The 19,737-nt window shown below is 51.0% G+C and overlaps 2 protein-coding genes across 2 annotated transcripts in view; both read left to right on the top strand.

Moving 5' to 3' along the window:
• Positions 1-890: 890 nt before the first annotated feature.
• Positions 891-1,853, top strand: LOC311425636 (olfactory receptor 14A16-like; the record flags this gene model as incomplete). The annotated part of the gene is made up of 1 exon (XM_084501576.1): positions 891-1,853. One exon carries the CDS (start codon positions 891-893, stop codon positions 1,851-1,853), a length of 963 nt encoding a protein of 320 aa, XP_084357702.1.
• Positions 1,854-17,190: 15,337 nt separating this feature from the next.
• Positions 17,191-19,737, top strand: part of LOC311425637 (olfactory receptor 14A16-like) — a gene marked incomplete at both ends in the record, with an annotated part of 210,404 nt that continues 207,857 nt past the window's right edge. The window contains one exon of the mRNA XM_084501577.1: positions 17,191-17,844. Within this exon, the coding sequence (XP_084357703.1) occupies positions 17,191-17,844 (654 nt within the window). The remainder of the gene's footprint in view (positions 17,845-19,737) is intronic.

Below are 19,737 nucleotides of genomic sequence, written 5' to 3' on the forward strand. Positions count from 1 at the left end.
AGCCCCATGGAGAAGACACGTCAGTCCTAAGGCCATACAAATGCTGCTGCATGGCTGAATGCGGGCAGCTGCTGTGGTCCCTCCATGTCCGTGGTGAAGAGCATAGAGCTGAGATCCTCCTCAGGTACAATGAGATGGGAGAGGGGTTTGGAGATCTGCCCTTTGAACCTGGATTCCTCTGCTCTCAGCAGCATCCAGATTGTTTTCAGGGGAACACCTGAGTGTGACCATCCTCCAGAGGTGCCTGTACAGAGCAGTTGAGACAAGGACTGCTGGATATACCAGCTGCCCCCACTCTGCCCTGAGGTACAGTCAGCCTGAAAAATTCTTTGATAGCTCACCTGTATTCTATCTGAGAAAAGCCCATGTTGTCATCTACCTAACTCTGTAGGACAGGACTCCCTCCTCCAGAGCCCCTCTGATCCTGGTGGCACTGTCAACCAGTACCAATCACAGCTCATGAAAGGGACCTGCAAAGGCCTTCCTGAAAGGGGAGAGGCAGTCTGTGAGGTTTCTGCAAGAAATGGAGTAGGGTGGATCACAGAGTTCTGTCTTAATGTTTTAGTGTTTTTTTCCTCCTCAGACAGCTCTCCATACCCAGATTACTTCCCCAGCTCTGATCTAAAGGACAGAGTTGTTGCCTTGCAGGACCCACAAGATTTCACCTGGAGTGCAACCGAAATACAAAGGGTTTCCATAGTTGGCTGCTCCCAGTAGCACTCTCTGGCACCACCAAGCAAGACCCTAGCAAGACACCTGCAGAGGTCTTCCTGAAAGGGAAGCATCAATTTTGAGTTTTAAGAAGTGGGGTACATTTTTCTGACACAGTCTAGCCTAGCATTTTGCTGTATTTTCCTCCTCAGACAGGTCTTCGTGCCCAGAGGAATCAAATGTCCAACAGCAGCTCCATCACCGAGTTCCTCCTCCTGCTGCCATTCGCAGACACTCGGGAGCTGCAGCTCCTGCACTTCGCTCTCTTCCTGGGCATCTACCTGGCTGCCCTCCTGGGCAACGGCCTCATCCTCACCGCCGTAGCCTGCGACCACCACCTCCACACCCCCATGTACTTCTTCCTCCTCAACCTTTCCGTGATTGACCTGGGCTGCATCACCACCACTGTCCCCAAAGCCATGGCCAATTCCCTCTGGGACACCAGGGCCATTTCCTATGCAGGATGTGTTGCACAGGTCTTTTTCTTCTTTTGTTTGTTTTTAGCAGAGTATTCTATTCTCACCATCATGTCCTATGACCGCTACATTGCCATCTGCAAGCCCCTGCACTATGGGAGCCTCCTGGGCAGCAGAGCTTGTGCCCAGATGGCAGCGGCTGCCTGGGGCAGTGGGGTTCTCTATGCTTTGTTACACACTGCCAATTCATTTTCACTGCCCCTCTGTGGAGGAAATACCCTGGACCAGTTCTTCTGTGAAATCCCCCAGGTCCTCAAGCTCTCCTGCACAGACTCCTACCTCAGGGAAGTTTGGCTTCTACTGGCTGGTTTCTGTTTAGCATTTGTCTGTTTTCTTTTCATCATACTGTCCTATGTGCATATCTTCAGGGCTGTGCTGAGGATGCCCTCTGAGCAGGGACGGCACAAAGCCTTTTCCACATGCCTCCCCCACCTCTTTGTGGTCTCCCTGTTTCTCAGTACTGGCTTTTTTGCCTACCTGAAGCCCCCGTCCATCTCCTCCCCATCACTGGATCTGGTGGTGGCAGTTCTCTATTCAGTCATGCCCCCAATATTCAATCCTCTCATCTACAGCATGAGAAACGAGGAGCTCAAGCGTGCTATCAGGAAAGTGATTACACGGATTTTTCTTAAGATGGATACATTTTTCACTTTTTTCCACAAATGACATTGTTTGTTTTCCATTGCAGGCCTAAGTGGTACTTACTTTCTTTCTCATTACTTTACAATTACCTTCAGTGTCATTTCCAATCACTACTTTCTTAGAAAAAAAAGCATTTGTTCCTCCCACATCTCCTGAGGTATCAAACTGCTCTGTTTACTCTGGACATTATTTGTCTACCTGTTTGTAAGCACTCTTCCTTGGCATCTGCTTAATAAAACAGGATCTTCCCCAATGCACTACCTGAAATCATGCCTCTTCTTTCAAAGCTGTTGCCAGCAATAGGGTTGAACATTATGGTGGTTTCACACTGATGGGAAGCTCACCTCCACCACTCCTTTCACCCCCACTCCTGAAAGAAATAGATGGAGAAAACAGAGTTGAAAAGAACTCTAGGGTTGTTTTAATGGACAAACAGATCAGTCACCAATTGCAATCATGAGCAAAGCAGACCCAGTGTAGGGAGACTAAGATAATTTATTGAGCATTACTAACAGTCTGGAGCAGTGTATACTGGGTCTGGTTTAACTCGTGGTTTAACCAGCTAAACACCACACAGCCATTCGCTCACCCTCCCCCCTCCCTCTCTGGGATGGGGGAGAGAAACAGGAAAGTAAAGCCTGTGAGTTGAGACAAAGACAGTTTATTAAGACAGGAAAATAATAACAACAACAACAATAATAATAACAATAATGATGATAATAGTACTACTACTAATAATGTGTACAAACAAGTGATGCACAATGCAATTGTTCACCACCTGCTGACTGATGCCCAGCCTAACCCCGAGCAGTCCGGCCCCCCTCCCTCGGTTAGCCACCCCTATATATTGTTTAGCATGATGTCAGATGGTATGGAATACCCCTTTGGCTAGTTTGGGTCAGCTGTCCTGGGTCTGTCCCCTCCCAGCTCTTGCTGCACCCCCAGCCTGCCTGTTGGCAGGACAGAGCAAGAAGCTGAGACATCCTTGGCTTGGTGTGAGCACTGCTCTGCAACAATTAAAACATTGCTGTGTTATCAGCACTCTTCTCATCCTAAGCCAAAACACAGCATTCTACCAGCTACTAGGAGGAAAATTAACTCTGTCCTAACTGAAACCAGGACAAGGATTTTCTGCAACTTGGTACAGATCCATGCTGAAGAACATCTTGAAGAGCTGCTGTCTGTGGGGAGGTCATGTAGGATCAGTTTGGGAAGGATGGCATCCCATGGGAGTGACCCCTCACTTGAAGAGGGGGAGAGTAACCCCGCACTTGAAAGGGGGAGAAGGGGAAGAGAGAAACTTGGAGGGAGCAGCGGAGACAAAGCATCATGGACTGATGCCCCCATTCCTTATCACCCTGCACCTCTTGGCGGGAGGAGGTAGAAGCAGTGGGGTGGTGGTAAAGTTGCTTCTAGTTGCCTTTTAGTTGTCACTGCTCTGCACTGCTATGTGCTGGCAATAAATGATGTTAATCTTCCCCAAGTCTGTCCTGTCTGTGACAGTAGTTGTGAGCCTTGGTCCTTACCTCAGCCCATGAGTTGTTTCTTTGTATTTTCTCCCTGTATCCTGCTGAGGAGGGGTGTTGAGAGAGCAGCATGGTGGGCACCTGGGAGACAGCCAAGGTTAACACACCAAAGCTGGGCATTGAGTTTGGGAGTAATTTGGGGGTCCTGGCACAATGGAAGCTTCCTGTGCTATTATTGCTTTACGTGCATTCCCCTCTGCAGGATAACCAAACCCCACTGCCCCTCCTGTGGCTCTCTGGGACCTATCTGCAGTCACCGCATGAGGCAGCATGCATGCAGGGGTAAGGAAATGTTCCCCCAGCACAGCTCCCTGCCAGCCCTCACTGCCCCGGCCCCCACTGCCCTTCTGCTTTAGCAGCATCCCCCCTCCATCCAGCCCAGCCCCAGCATGTCCCTCACAGGGGTTCACAGACAGCCCTGCCTTGGGGTCTGCTGGGCTCTGGGCTCTGGACCAGGCTGGGCTGGCCGTTCCCCCAGTACAGACCCTGAGCCCAGCAGGAGGATGGAGGTGCTCACGTTTCAGTGATCGGTCATCCCCAAACTGTAGTGGAAGGGTGGTGCTGGGAACTGCTGCCATGAGGGGCTGGGCCTGGTGGTAATTTTCTTGGGCAGTTTCTCCTTTTTTCGTGCTACAAGAAGCAGAGCAAATCATGTCTGACCAAGCATAAGCAAAGGATAATGGCAGGACAAGGGGGATTGTTTTTAAAGAAGAAGAGGGGAGATTTAGATTAGAGCTTAGGATGTAGTGCTTCACTCAGAGGGTGGTGATCTACTAGATCCACCTGATCTAGTTGGCGGCATCCCTACCCATGGCAGTATAGTGGGTTTACGTGGCAAGGTTTTGGTAGCAGAGGGCCATGGAGGTGGTTTTTGTGAGAAGGATCTAGAAGCTGCCCCATGTTTGGTAAGGGCTCCACTGGTGACCAGAGTTAAGCCAATAAGTGATGTTTTGCGTCTCTGTGAGAGCATATTTAAGACAAGGAAAAAAACCCTGTGCCACACACAGCAGCTGGGAGAAAGATAGGAGTGAGGAACAGCCTTGCAGGCGCCAAGGTCAGTGAAGAAGGAGGGGGAGAGGTGCTCCAGGTACCAGAGCAGAAGTCCCCTGCGGTCTGTGGTGAAGACCATGGTGAAGCAGGCTGTTCCCCTGCAGCCCATGGAGTACCATGGGGGAGCAGGGTTCCACGCTGCAGCCCGTGAAGGAGACCACGGTGGAGCAGGTGGACCTGCACTGATGGAGGCTGCGGCCTGTGGAAGACCCCTGCCGGAGCAGATTCCAGACCGCACCTGTAGCCCGTGGAGAGGAGCCCACGCAGGAGCAGGTGACCTGGCAGGAGCTGCTGCCCGTGGGGGAGCCAGGTTGGAGCAGTTTTCTCCTGAGGGATGGACCCCATAGTACGGACCCATATCTGGAGCAGTTCTGGAAGAGCTGCTGCCTGTGGGAAGCCCACGCTGGATCAGTTCATCAAGGACTGTGTCCCGTGGGTGGGACCCCACAGCACAGGGACGAGAGTGACCAAGAAGGAGTGGCAGAGAAAAAGCACTGTAGACTGACCATAACGCCCATTCCCCCGTTTCCCTGCGTCGCTCAGGGGGAGGAGGTGGAAGAGGGTGGATGGGGAGGAAGGTGCTTTTGGTTTCTTTCCTTCATATCTCACTTCTCTAGCTTGTTAGAAATAAGCAATAAATCTTACTGTCTCCCTATGCTGAGTCTGTTTTGCCCATTACAATAATTACTGTGTGATCTCCTTGTCCTTATCTCAACCTTTGAGCCCTTTTCATCGTATTTTCTCCCCATTCCTCTTTGAGGAGGGGGAGTGAGAGAGCGGCTGTGGTGGAGCTCGGCTGCCCACTCGAGCGGAACCACCACAGGCAGGAGGGTTGGAACTAGATGATCTTTAAGGTCTCTTCCAACCCAAGCTGTTCTATGATTCTGTGATTCTATGATCTCTGCCTTGATGGTATGCTGCTTGAGAGCCCCTTGGGCTCATGGGGATGGTTGGCAGGGCCCCAGGACCTCCTCTGCCTGCTCCCTTCTCCCGTGGGGCTCACAGAGGCTTCCAGCCCTGTAGAGGACCCAGAAGAGGGCTTGTCTTGCCCATGGTCACAACTGGACCATGGCCCTCCAGATTCACCCCAGAACCTCCAGCCTTGCCCAAGGGTTATGTTTGGAGTACTGGCAAGCGCTCAGGGTGAGGAAACTGTCTCAAGGACATGTGCTAAGGACAGGGACTGAGGAACAGCATGGGTCCCGGGTGATGCTTGCCTCACTAAGGCAGTTTCCAGCCCAGATCACCCCTTCAGTCCCCATCCCTCCTCTGATCTTTTTAGTGCTCCGGGTTGACTCCTAGTTCTGCCCTTGCTGGTCAGGGTGGGAAACAGATGCAGTGTACTGGGTCTGGCTGGGATGTTAACTTTCCCTGCAGCAGCCCGTACAGTGTTGTGCTCTGCACTTGTAGCTAGAACAGCAGTGGTATCACACCAGTGTTGTGTCTGCTGCTGAGAAGCGCTGGCACAGCATCAGGACTCTCTCCCACCCTCCCAGAGCCAGCAGGTTGGAGGTGGGCAAAAAAAGTGAGAAAGGAACATCACCAGGGCAGCTGACCTAAACCAACCAAAGGGATATTCCATACCATATGATGTCACACTCAGCAATAAAAGGTGGAAAAAGGAAGTAGAGGGGAGGGGTGGGCTCTCATTGGGAAAATGTCTGTCCTCCCAAACAACAGCTACTGAGGCCCTGCTTCAAGAACACGGTCAAGCATTGCTCATTTGTGGGAAGCAGAGAGTAATTTCTTTCCTCTGCACTTCTACCCAGCCTTTACTTGTTTTGTTTTCTTTTCCCTTTTCCCTTTTTCCCTCCCTTTTCTCCTTCCCCTTTTTTCCCTTTAGTTAAATTGTTAGATTAATTATAATCTTTCCTTAATAATTATTTTTCCCTTTAATTAAATTATCCATATCTCAACCTGTGAGTTGTCCTTTGCTTTAGTTCTTTCCCTCCTCTTCTAAGGAGGGGGAGTGAGAGAGCGGGTGTGGTGGAGTTCAGCTGCCCAGCACAGTAAAACCACCACACCCAGATGGATGGTAATGAGTGCTGCCAAAACTCCTTCCCCAGGGGTCCTTAGATATGCAGGATGCTTGGAAGGATTATGGAGCATTTCCAAAGCCACTAGGTATGTTCAGATACACCTGAGGATGACCTGAATCCCCCGGAGGTCTCCCTTGCTTGTGCCTGCTGCATCCCCATTGCCTCCACAGAGACTGCAGACACCTCCTTTACCTCAGATACAGAGATATCACACAGAGGCTATGAGAGAGTCAGCTCACACCCAGATACATACTTTGTGTGGGCTCCAGGAGAAAGAGAGCAGGTTGATGCCTCAGCAGAAGTGGAAGGAATCCAAACAGTTGTGAAGGAACAGGGTAACCACTTATAACAAAAGCAACAGAAAAAAAATGTATTCGTGTATATTAATAAATCATACATATTATATGCATAAAAAAAACAGTAACAGCAACTAAAAACAAACAGGTCTGTCATGGGACAGACTGTGAGTCATTTGTGGAGAGAGAGGAAAAGTTTATCACTTCTGAAAAATGTCCATGAAATCACTTTCCTCAGGGCATCCTTCAGCTCCTGGTTCCTCATGCTGTAGATGAGCGGGTTCGCTGCTGGAGGCATCACTGAGTACAGAACTGCCACCACTACATTCAAGGATGGGGAGGACAGGGAGGGGGGTTTCAGGTAGGAAAAACTTCCTGTGCTAATAAACAGGGCGACCATGGCCAGGTGAGGGAGACATGGAAAAAGCTTTGTGCCTTCCCAGCTGAGATGGGATCCTCAGCACAGCCCTGAAGATCTGCACATAGGAGAGCACAATGAAAACAAAACACACCAAAAAGAGAAAACCACTCAATATGAGGAATGCAACTTCCCTGAGGTAGGAATTTGAGCAGGAGAGCTTGAAAACCTGGGGGATTTCACAGAAGAACTGGTCCACAGCATTGCCTTGGCAAAGGGGCAGGGAAAAAGTACTGGTAGTGTGCAACAGAGCATTGAGAAAAGCAGTAACCCAGGCAGCTGCTGCCATCTGGGCACAAGCTCTGCTACTCAGGAGGGTCCCGTAGTGCAGGGGCTTGCAGATGGCAATGTAGCGGTCATAGGACATGACAGTGAGAAGAAAATACTCTGCTGACATGAGAAAGGGGAAAAGAAAGACCTGTGCAGCACATCCTGAGTAAGAAATGGCCCTGGTGTCTCAGAGGGAATTGGCCATGGCTTTGGGGACAGTGGTGGTGATGCAGCCCAGGTCAATCACGGAAAGGTTGAGGAGGAAGAAGTACATGGGGGTGTGGAGGTGGTGGTTGCAGGCTACGGCGGTGAGGATGAGGCCGTTGCCCAGGAGGGCAGCCAGGTAGATGCCCAGGAAGAGCGCGAAGTGCAGGAGCTGCAGCTCCCGAGTGTCTGCGAATGGCAGCAGGAGGAGGAACTCAGGGATGGAGCTGCTGTTGGACATCTGGTGCTTCATAGAATGGGCACCTGTCCAAGAAGAAAACAGGAGGAGATATTAAGACAGACTTCAGAGGACTCATTCCTGTTCGCACTGGACACATGGGGCTTCCTATATGTGAAGGGAGACATTTTCAGTGGTTGGGTCCCTGCATTGCATGAGTGGCATTTGGTCCATTGAGGGTTTTCCCTGTTTAGCACCATGAGAGATGATGGCATATTGGCCGTCAGCCTGTGTATGAGAAGACCGACTCATCTCATCCTAGTTAACCCTCCTTCACAGATGATATCAGAACCAGAAACAGGCTCACGAAGGCACAACTGGACTAGTCATCTGCACATCCCTTTGTTTTGATAAGGTAGACTCTGTCTTCACATCAATTTCCCTTTATCACACCCTTTACCCAGGTATTGCATGGGTAATGAAATTTTAAAAGCTTGGAAGTACCCTTTCTCCCTTAGATGAAAGTAAAACTTCACACTCCGCTCTCCAGAAGACAAGGTGCAACAGAAGTGTCTGCTTCTGTACCTTTTTAGGATTTAGATTCCCCTGTAGCTTCTGGGAAATAGTAAAATTGTTTTTCCGTTGTTCTCAGTGTCAACACAAGCCAGTGCTTGGAGGCAAAATGCTCAGCTGGAGGGTGACTGCCCCCACAAGTTGCTCTGAAAAAGAGCCTGGACTGTGCTGAGTGTGAATGCACAACTCCTCTCTTTCCCTGCCCAGCTATGGGGAGAAGGAGGACAGGGACAGGACGAGACTCCTGATTCATGTGGCTGAAATAAGGGCTCTGAGAAATGGAAAAGGGCACAAAGAAGCAGTGCCCTTCTTGGGCCCTGTTGTAGCTTTCCAGGGATAACCTCAAGCTGACATCTCCTCAGGAGAGTGATCTCATTGCCCAAACTGAAAGGACTGCATTGCACAGAACTTGAAAATTTCAAAGGGGACTTGGGCACCCGTGTCCAAGGAAAACACTTCCAGGGCAGTGGCAGTGCCAGAACTGGAGCTTAACATCCCCCATCAGCACTGTTATTGCCAGAAAGTGCCACAGCGAGAACAGGAGCAGTGCACACAAATGGAGAAAGCTGGGGGGAGAGGAGAACGAGGGGGCTTACTCAGAGGACAGCATTCACATGGGAGGGACAGACAGGGAGCAGCCACAGTCCACCCACCAAAGCATTTCTGTCACAAGATCCCTCACCTTCTCTGCCGGTGTCTCTGCTGCCCATAGCTGTCCCTTCCAGTAGCTGCTTCCCACATCTCCTTCTCGTCATCACTCACAGACCCCAGCCCAGCCCCCGTTCACACAGCTTTGCCCTGCAGACACCCCCTGGCAGCTGGGGAGTGATCAAAAGCATCTCCAAGCTTGCAGGTGTACAAAACCAGGTCAGACAAACCCAGATGTGTCTAGCAAAGAGAGTACATGTTGAGAGTACATGTGCCCTTCCCTTGTGTACCACCTCTGGCTCCTGCATGGCAGACTGGGGGATGGTGCTGAGGCCCTGGCATGTACTACAATTCACTCTGTAAAACACATCTTTCTTTCAGAAGTGAGTTCTATGCAGTGAAGAGTTCAGTCACTCCGAGGGGCTGTTCCATCCTAGGTGCCTTCTCTTTTGAAAAATCCAAGCTCCAGGACAAGCCTCAAACCCAACCATCGTGGGAGGGCTCCCAACAGCAGAAGCATGTTCGTGAAAGGGGGCAGTAGAGGTATCTCCAGGGCTCCACTTCCTTTACTCCATGCCAGCATTTGGAGATGTCCCTGATCTGTTCCTGATCCCAAAAAGAACTGGGCAGAAGGGAAGTGACTGTTTCTCATGACAAGAAGGGAAATCTCTCATCTCTCTCGAGCTGTGCCATGTTCTTGCTGCTGACCTCACAGGCCTTCTAATGACATGGGCTGATGTCACAGGGGGTGCACTGCATCACCAGGATATCATCACTGGAGCAGCAGCAGTGCTGGCACTTCCCTGCAAGGCCTGGTCCCTGCTGGGCACTGCTTGGGTGCTCCCCACCGCTGTCCTTCTGTGGCCAGGAGTGGGGTCAGCAGGAAGCAAGCTTGCACTGGGCGAATCCTCGCTGACGGGCGGAGGAGCAGGGGCACCTTGCAGAGGAGCTGTGGTTGAGGAGCCAGGGCGGGCATCCCTTGTCCTGAGCTGAGGGCCAGCAGCAAGCGAGATGGAGGGCTGCTGGACAGTGACCATCACTTTTGGCCTGACTTCCATGTTCCAGGTGCTCCTGCAGCTCTCCTCCAAAGGTAAGGGTGTCAGGACCCACTTTCCAAGATGTGTCTCAAGAGCTGTCACCTGTCCAAAGCTGCAATTTCTGGGCTTTGGGGTGAGTTTGGACAAGGCTGGTGGCTGCTGCAAGAGCCCTTCCTGATTGTTCCTCTGAGCTCAGGGGACAATGTGGCAGCCAGGACTCCTGCGTCCTGATGCTAGGGATGGCCTTATCCCTAGGGCTCCTCTAGGCATGCCTCCTTGCTATGGGGGACCGTCTAGGGCCAGGTTTCCCTGGGAGCTTGGTGCCTCTTTGGGATCTGGCTCTGGGAGGAAAGACAGAGAATCAAAGAATCATGGAATGGCCTGGGTTGAAAAGGATCTTAAAGATCACCTAGTTTCAACCCCCCTGCTCTGGGCAGGGTTGCCAACCACTAGAGCAGGATGCCCAGAGCCACATCCAGGTGGCCTTGAATGCCTCCAGGGATGGGTCATCCACAACCTCTCTGGACAACATCATCCAGTGCCTCACCACCCTCTGAGTGAAAAAAGGTCTTCTAATTTCTAGTCTAAACCTCCCCTGTCTTACTTTAAAACCTGGGGGCTTCAGTCCTGTACTCAGTATTCCAGGTGGGGTCTCACAAGAGCAGAGTAGAATGGGACAGACACGTCCCTCTCCCTCCTGGCCACTCCTTTTTAATGCAGCCCAGGACATAGTTGACCTTCTGGGCTGCAAGCACGCACTGCTGGCTCATGTGCAGCTTCCCGTGCAGCAGGACCTCCAGGTCCTTCTCCACAGGGCTGCTCTCAAGTTCTTCTTTACCTAGTCTATATAAATACCCGGGATTGCCCAAGCCAAGAGCAACGTCTTGCACTTGGTCTTGTTAAACCTCATTAGGTTCTCTTGGGCCCAGTACTCCAGCCTGTCCAGCTCCCTCTGGATGGCATCCCTTCTCTCTACTGTATTGAGTGCACTGCTCAGTTTGGTGGTATCTGCAAACTTGCTGAGGATGCACTCGATTCCATCACCCATGTCATTGATAAAGATGTTGAAGAGCACCAGTCCCATGACCGACCCCTGAGGGACACCACTTGTGACTGGCCTCCACCCAGACAAAGATCTGTTGATCACAATCCTTTGGCTACAACCAGCCAATTCTTGATCCACCTAACAGTCCATCCTTCAAATCCATACCTCTCCAATTTAGAGAGACGAATGTGGTGAGGCACCATATCTAAGGCTTTGCTCAAGTCCAGGTAGATGATATCCATTGCCCTTCCTTTGCCAACCAATGCCATCACTCCATCATAGAAGGCCAGCAGATTGGTTAGGTAAGATCTGCCTTTGGTAAAGCCATGCTGGCTGTTTTGAATCACCTCTTTATCTCATGCATGCCTTAAGATGTGTTGCAGGAGGGACTGCTCCGTGATCTTCCCAGGCACAGAGGTGAGGCTCACCAGCCTATAGTTCCCCAGCTCTTCTGTTCTCCCTTTCTTAAAAATGGGAGTCATGTTTCCCTTTTTCCAGTCCCTGGAGGCTTCACCTGACAGCCATGATTTATCAGATATGATGGAGAGCAGCTCAGCAACCACATCAGCCACCTCTCTCAGCACCTCTGGCCCCATGGACTTGTACACATCCAGTTTCATTAGGCAGTCCTGGACTTGTTCCACTGTTCTAGTGGGACAGAATCTGCTCCTCTCACCCTCTCCTCAAGTTTCAGGGTCCTGACAGACACAGGAAACTTGACCACGAGTGAAGACTGAGGCAAAGCACTTACTGAGTACCTGAGCTTTTTCCCTGTCTGAGGAAGCCAGTTCTCCCATCTTGTTTATCAGAGAGGGAACACTCTCCTTGGGCTGTCTCCTCCTGCCTATGTATCCGGAGAACCCCTTCTTGTTATTCTTCATGTCCCTTGCCAAGTTCAGCTCCATCTGCGCCTTATCTGCTGATAAATGTTGCAAAGTTACTTGGTAAGTACTTCTGCCATCTCTTTCAATACGCTTGGGTGGATCCCATCTGGCCCTATTGTGTATGTGTAAGTGGAGTAGCAAGTCGCTAAACATCACCTCTTGGATAAGGAGGGCTTCATTCTGCTCCTCACCCCTGTCTACTAGCTCCGGGGGCTGGACACCTAGAGAATAACTGGACTTCCTACTAAAGACTGAGGCAAAGAAGGCATTAAGCACCTCTCCCTTTTCATCATCTCTTCTCAACTGTGTTTCCCCCCGCATATTATTAAGGATGGAGATTCTCCTTAGTCCTCCTTTTGTTGCTAAGGCATTTATAAAATCGTTTTTCATTCTCCTATATGGCAGTAGCCAGACTGAGTTCCAGTTGGGCTTTGGCACATCTAATTTTCTCCCTGCACAACCTAACAACATCTTTGTAGTTAATCCTCCTGAGTGTCCTGCTCCTCCTTCCAAAGATTATAAACTCTCTTTTTCTTACTGAGCTTCAGCCAAAGCTCTCTGTTCAGCCAGGCCGATCTCCTCTGCTGGCTCATCTTTCAGCACACGGGGATGACCTTTTCCTGTGCCTTTAGGATTTCATTCTTGAAGTGTGTCCAGCCTTCCTGGACTCCTTTGCCCTTCTGGACTGCCTCCCAAGGGACTCTCCCAATCAGTCTCCTTAACAAGCCAAATTCAACCCTCCAGAAATACAGGGAGGCAATACTGCTAACCCTGCTCCTTACCTCTCCATGACTCAAAAGCTCTATTAATTTGTAATTGCTATGCCCAAGATTTGCCTTCCAACCTTCACATCCCTCCCAAGTCCTTCTCTGTTCACAAGCAAAAGTTCCAGCAGGGCACCTTCCCTGGTTGCCTCACTCACCAGATGCATCAGGAAGTTATCTTCCACCCACTCCAGAGACCTCCTAGACTGTTTCCTCTCCGCTGTGTTGTCTTTCCAGCAGACATCTGGGAAGCTGAAGTCCCCCACCAGACTGTATATTCAGTAACTCAGTCAGTGTCGGCCAGTGTGTGAGTGGCTGTAGGACAAGGATGCACTCCAGATATTCCAGGCTTTCATTCAATAACCTGCCATGCTCTAGGAAAGAAGTCACCGAGCACAAGCTAAAATATCAAAGCTCTTTTGTGTTTGTATAGAGCATTCCCATACTCCAAATTCACCTCTAGAAGAGTCCAAAACACTCCAGACACTCACGATTGACATAAGCTATAGCAGAATTATTGCAGCCTGTTGCAAGGAGTCCTGAAGTGCTTTTCCCTGATGACCAGCTCTGGTGAAAGCCTTGGGTTGCTTGGCTTGGAACGAATGCCAGTGGACACTGGAAAGCAAGAGAACCAAGTCTTTGCACAGGTTTGGGCCCCAAGGCTGCATGCCACTCACAGAGGTTGCCCAGGTGACATGTGGCAGCAATAGCTTCTGCCGAGAGGCAAAACCCATCTCTCAACGGAAGGGACGAGCAAGAAAGCCTTCATCCCATTTGGCTGATCTCACAGTAATATGCAGGCACAAAGCTGCCAGGCTGTCACCATGACTATGGCAGTGTGCCACTCTGTCAAGCAACAAGCAGCGTTTCAGGAGAATTCAGCCCTATTACCTATTCTGCAACTAAATGGCCACTTTTCTGACCCTGTCAGGATTCTCATGCATTTGACATCACAAACAAAAGGTGGTGTCTCCTTCCTAGCGAGGAATAACACCAAGCACTAGTAAAGGCTGAGTAGAGGTGGAGGATCACCTCCCCTGGCCTCCTCGCAACACTCTTTGGAATGCACCCAAGGATCCCGTTGGCCTTCTTGGCCAAAAGGGCACACTGCTGACTTGTGCTCAGCCTGATGTCCCCCAGGACTCCCAGGTCTTTCTCTGCAGAGCTGCTCTCCAGCAGGTCATTCCCAGCCTGTACTGGTGCTGGGGGTTTTCCTCCCTAGGAAGGAGACAGGACCCTGCACTTGCCCTTGTTGAACTTCATGGGGTTTCTCTCAACCTATCTCTCCAGCCTGTCAGGGTCCCTCTGAATGGCAGCACAGGCCTCTGGGGTATCAGCCACTCCTCCCAGCTTTGTGTCATCAGCAAAGCTGCTGAAGGTGCACTCTGTTACATCATGCACTTCACTGATGAATAAGTTGAACAACAGAGAGGAACTTTGGCACGTCCCATAGCCCTGCACACAGGTAGGGCAATTCCTGCTACAGGAATCAGTCAGCACAGTGTTTAGAGAGGGCCAGTCAGTGTTTGCTTTGTCTGTTTGCTAGTGTGTTCCCCAGGAGAGACCCTGCTGTCTTCAAGGAGCCGTGAGCCCTGGAGCTCCAGGGCCATGTGCAGGGAGCCTGGTGGGGGGCAGAGCAAGGGAGGCCTTGCACTGGGCCTCTGCTGCTGAACTGGGCCGGGCTCCTGGGCCCAAGGGGAGCTCGTGGCAAGCAGGCAGCGCTGCAGAGAGACAGCTCTGCCCAGGAGCAGCTCCTCTGCACAGTGCAGCAGGGCTGGGGGCACTGCCTGCGGCTGGCACGGGTGGGGAGAGAAGGGAGAGATGTTTAAGACTGTGTGGAGTGTTAGAAAGCTGAGAATACACCGGAGAAGCAATTCTAGCAACCCCTAACATGGTAAGTTTAAGTGCATTGCAACGCACTGGAATATCCTGGAGGTGTCCTTGACCTCCATTGTCCTAGAGCAGGACAGTCTGGAGACACTGCGTATTTCTTTAATACAGAGAAGGACATGCTCCAGAGCAGGGGTTCCCTCCTGCAGGGTCAGCATGGAGGCCCTTAGAGCTCCTTTGTCACAGGCTGGCTGCAGGCTGTGAAGCTGGGGGTGCAGGCAGGGGTGTCCAGGGCTGTGGTGCAGAGCAGGGTCCCTGCTGTGCCCCAGGGGCTGTGTGGCGGGGCAGGGCCTCTGCCGCCTGCCAGGCTCAGCACTCAGCCTGTCCGGGGAGCTGCCCAGGGCGCTGTGGGGAGAAGCTGCGGGTGGAAGGAGCCCCTCCGGCAGGGCAAGGTCCTGCTGCTGGCAGGAGGCTGCTGCCTGGGGCAGCCTGCTCACAGATCCATTGTACATCAAGGGCATTTCCCAAACAATTTTTCTAAGCAAGCAAGGTCAAAATAGGGATTTTCTGCCCTCTTTTCAGTTACCTACTCTACTGGAAGGGAGGGGAAGCAGGAAGAAATCGAAGAGGAGCTGTAAATATGAGCAGATTGCTGATGCTCCTGAACTGGAACTTTGACAATTGGTATGTTTGTGAGCTGCCCCAAATGTACCTTCAGCCTCTCCTCTTCATATTGAAGGAAACAGCATCAACTTTGCTGACCCCATCTGGGCTTTCTGACAGGTCCTTTTCCACCTGCAAAGATGCACAAGCAGCTGAGCAGTCTCTTGCATATTGGCAGGTTTCTGAAGGGCAAAGATTACTGTGCACAGATTTGGATGAGGCTGTGAGCAGAAACAGGAATAAGACAGGGAAACAACTCCCAGAAAGAAAACCTTCATGTATCAGGGATATGATCAGGGAATGAGGGGAAGGTTAATAAGAAGTCTTGTCAGAGAGAGAATTCATCAGAATTCTCCATATTTTTTTTCCATTCAGTGCAGACCCCTTCCTCTGAGCATGCCCCCTTGCCTCCTCTCCCACCCAGAAAAGCTTCTGCCCTCACAGCCATGAGTCCAAGGCATGGATAATGTCTTCTGCAGCCAGAGCTCCAGCAGAGCAGAGGTGCATCTCTCCAGCCACTTGCTCATTTCCACCTGTGCTGCAACTGCAGAGGGGGTCAGCTGCCTGGGGGTTGTGGGCAATGCAGTCTGTGAGGCTGGGGAGAGAGTTGACTTTCCCTTCATGAAGGACCATCACCAGGTCATTTGGTTATCTCCTTGGGTGTCCTTTCAATTTGTGAGCTGTCCTGCAGGCTGCAAATCTTTTCCATAGCATCTCTGTGTTTTGTGAAACCCGTGGAAGAAGCAGAGAGATGCTACATGCAACTGTTGGGTTGGTGAAATGAATGATCGGTGTCCTTGACTAGAGGTGTGGTGCTGGTGGTTCAGGTACCTTGAGAAAGGCTGGGCGTTGACAGATTGGCTGTGGATTCATCTGGTCTCAGCAGCATTTGGCTTCTTTTCAGGGTAACATAAATGTGATTGCCCTCCATCTACAAAAGCTCAGGCAGTTGGGGACAAGTCCAGCCAGCTCCCTCACTCTGCTCTGAGCCACAGGAAATCCCTTTGCCTCTCAGGTCTCACAGCCATTCACTGTGAGTGCATCAGAAATGCTCAGGATTTCTGACTTCTGAGAACACTGTTTGGGCATGAAGAGTGGGAAGAGAATGTGTATTAAAAATTGCCCCTAAAACTCCTTTCTGCCAACTACATTATGTAGCACCAGAATGCAGATGTTAACATGCTGACATGAAGACGATCAGCATGCTGGAGCACCTCTCCTTCGAAGAACGGCTGAGAGAGTTGGGGCTGAGCAGGGTGACCTCACTGCAGCTTTTCCCTACTTAAAGGGGTCTTATAAAAAACATGGAGATCTACTTTTTGATCAATCAGATAATGACAGGATCAGTGGAATGGCTTTAAACTAAAACAGGGGAGATTTTTATTAGAGATTAGGAGGAAATTTTTCATTCAAAGGGAGGTGAGGTACTGAAACATATTGCCCAGATAGGCTGTGAATGTCCTGTTCCTAGAGGTGTTCAGGACCAGGTTGGATGAGGTCCTGGGCATCGTGATCTAGTGGGTAGCATCCCTGCCCACGGCAAGGCGTCTGGAACTAGATTATCTGTAAGGTCTCTTCCAACCCAAGCCATTCTGTGATTCTATTCCTCTTTGTGTAAGAAGGGATTTCATATGACAAAATCTGAAAATAAAACTTTGCCCTCCTGCCATGTTCCTGTGTACTCCCTGCACTGGTCAGGACTGATTCCCTTGCGAGACCAGCACCAGAGTGCCCTGTTCCTCATTCAAGACTGAACCTTAAAAATGAAGCTCATGTCATGGAGCTAAACCAAAGATTCCAGCAGAGAAGCAAAAAACATTTGAGTATGGCAGGGGAGGTCTAAAAGGAATGGCATAGGCTTCACTCAGAGAAACCTGTCCTAACATGTCATTGTCTTTTACTACCTGTACAGATCTCCATACCCAACAGGCAGCACATGTCCAACAGCAGCTCCATCACCGAGTTCCTCCTCCTGCCATTTGTAGACATACGGGAGATGCAGCTCCTGCACTTCGTGCTCTTCCTGGGCATCTACCTGGCTGCCCTCCTGGGCAACGGCCTCGTCCTCACCACCATAGCCTGTGACCACCACCTCCACACCCCCATGTACTTCTTCCTCTTCAACCTTGCCCTCCTCGACCTCGGATCTGTCTCCACCACTGTCCCCAAAGCCAAGGCCAATTCCCTCTGGAACACCAGGACCATTTCCTATGCAGGATGCGTTGCACAGGAATTTCTGTTTGTCTTTTTGATGTCATCAGACTATTCCCTTCTTACCATCATGGCCTATGACCGCTACGTTGCCATCTGCAAGCCCCTGCACTATGGGATCCTCCTGGACAGGAGAGCTTGTGCCCAGATGGCAGCAGCTGCCTGGGGCAGTGGCTTTCTCAATGCTGTACTGTACACTGCCAATACATTTTCACTGCCCCTCTGCGGAGAAAATGCTGTGGACCAGTTCTTCTGTGAAATCCCCAAGATCCTCAAGCTCTCCTGCTCACATTCCTACCATAGGGATCTTGGACTTCTCACATTTAGTAGTTTTCTGTTCTTGGGTTGTTTTGTTTTCATTGTTTTCTCCTATGTTCAGATCTTCAGGACTGTGCAGAAGATGCCCTCTGAGCAGGGATGGCACAAAGCCTTTTCCACATGTGTCCCTCATTTGGTCGTGATCTCTTTGTTAATCAGCACTGGTGTGTTTGCCTACCTGAAGCCCCCTTCTATCTTTTCTCCAGCCCTGGACCTGGTGGTGGCAGTTCTTTACTCTGTGGTTCCCCCAGCACTGAACCCCCTCATCTACAGCATGAGGATGCAAGCACTAAAGGATGCTATTGTGAAAGTGCTTTTATGGACATTTTTCGGGAATCATAAATGTCCCATATCTCTCCAAAGGTGACCCCCTGTATCCATTCAAACCTTGTGTTGCCTTCTTTTGCATTATTATATTTTGTCTTGTTTTCATTATTTTTAACTGCTGGTGCTTCTGCTTTTCACCCCCCCCCCCCCCCAAATCCTTTCACTCCTACCACTGATACTGAGGAATGAACATGCATTGTGTCAGATGAAGCCCGTCCAAGCCTGTTTAAAAGTGTGTATCAATGTGGACTTTCTTGTAGCAAAGTAATAGCTGTATATAAATTAAATGGGACTTTTTCACTTCTTGATGCTTTCTGTTTAAAGCTCAGTATTGGTGGCATCAACCAAAGGGAAAGTACAAAATCCCAGGTGGGAGATGGTCTTGGAGATGTCTGGCTCCTTCCTCCTGTTGGGATCTGTGGCTGTGTGTGGGGCAGTGGTGCTGGGTCAGCCCAGAGACAGGCCTGTGGACAGGAGCCACAGCACTGCGGCAAGTTCCCACAAGGCCACCACCCCAAAACTACTGCCAGGCCCCAGCCAGGCCTGCCTCTCCCCTCAGTCACAGCAATGATCCCAGGGACCAAGAGACACCTGGGGCAGGATGTGAGGGTGGGCAGCACCAGCCCCAGCGCTCCTGGCAGCCCCTCTGCAGCCAGCGCAGCTCCCAAAGGTCAGGACCAGACCCAGTGTCGCCCACAGGGCTGGGGGACTCTGGAGGCTGCAGGCACTGGCAGCACCTGCTGGGAGACCCGAAAGCCAGGGCTCAGTATCAGTGCCTGGAACTGCAGCTCACAATGCCTCCCGTCCTGTGTCCCAACCTCTCTCAGGAGCACTGCTGGGTGCATTATTCCCTTCCTGGGTGTGGAAAGGAGCTTCTGGAGTGCTTCTCTGCTCACCACTGGAAATTTTAAATTTCAAATGAGGTTAAGGAAAAAAAAAATCACCTCTGAACATGAGAGCTGAACCAAGCACAGTCCAATGTGATCTAACCGTCAAGTTACTCCATCTGAGGGCAGGCCAACACCTCAAAAGGTTCCTGCCAACTCATAATCATCAAGGCTTTTGACACCGTCTCCCACAGCATTCTCCTCAAGAAACTGGCTGCTCTTGGCTTGGACTGGCGCACGCTTCGTTGGGTTAGAAACTGGCTGGATAGCCAGGCCCAAAGAGTCATGGTAAATGGAGTCAAGTCCAGTTGGAGGCCAGTCACTAGTGGCGTTCCCCAGGGCTCGGTGCTGGGGCCGGTCCTCTTTAATATCTTCATCGATGATCTGGACGAGGGCATTGAGTGCACCCTCAGTAAGTTTGCAGGCGACACCAAGCTATGCGTGTGTCGATCTGCTCGAGGGTAGGAAAGCTCTGCAGTAGGATCTGGATAGGCTGCACCGATGGGCTGAGGTCAACTGCATGAAGTTCAACAAGGCCAAGTGCCGGGTCCTGCACCTGGGGCGCAATAACCCCAAGCAGAGCTACAGGCTGGGAGATGAGTGGTTGGAAAGCTGCCAGGCAGAGAAGGACCTGGGAGTGATGGTGGATAGTCAGCTGAATATGAGCCAGCAGTGTGCTCAGGTGGCCAAGAAGGCCAACGGCATCCTGGCTTGTATCAGGAACAGTGTGACCAGCAGGG

Source organism: Aythya ferina, assembly GCF_964211825.1.
Source record: "Aythya ferina genome assembly, chromosome: 32".
In the NCBI taxonomy this organism is placed as follows: Eukaryota; Metazoa; Chordata; class Aves; order Anseriformes; family Anatidae; genus Aythya; species Aythya ferina.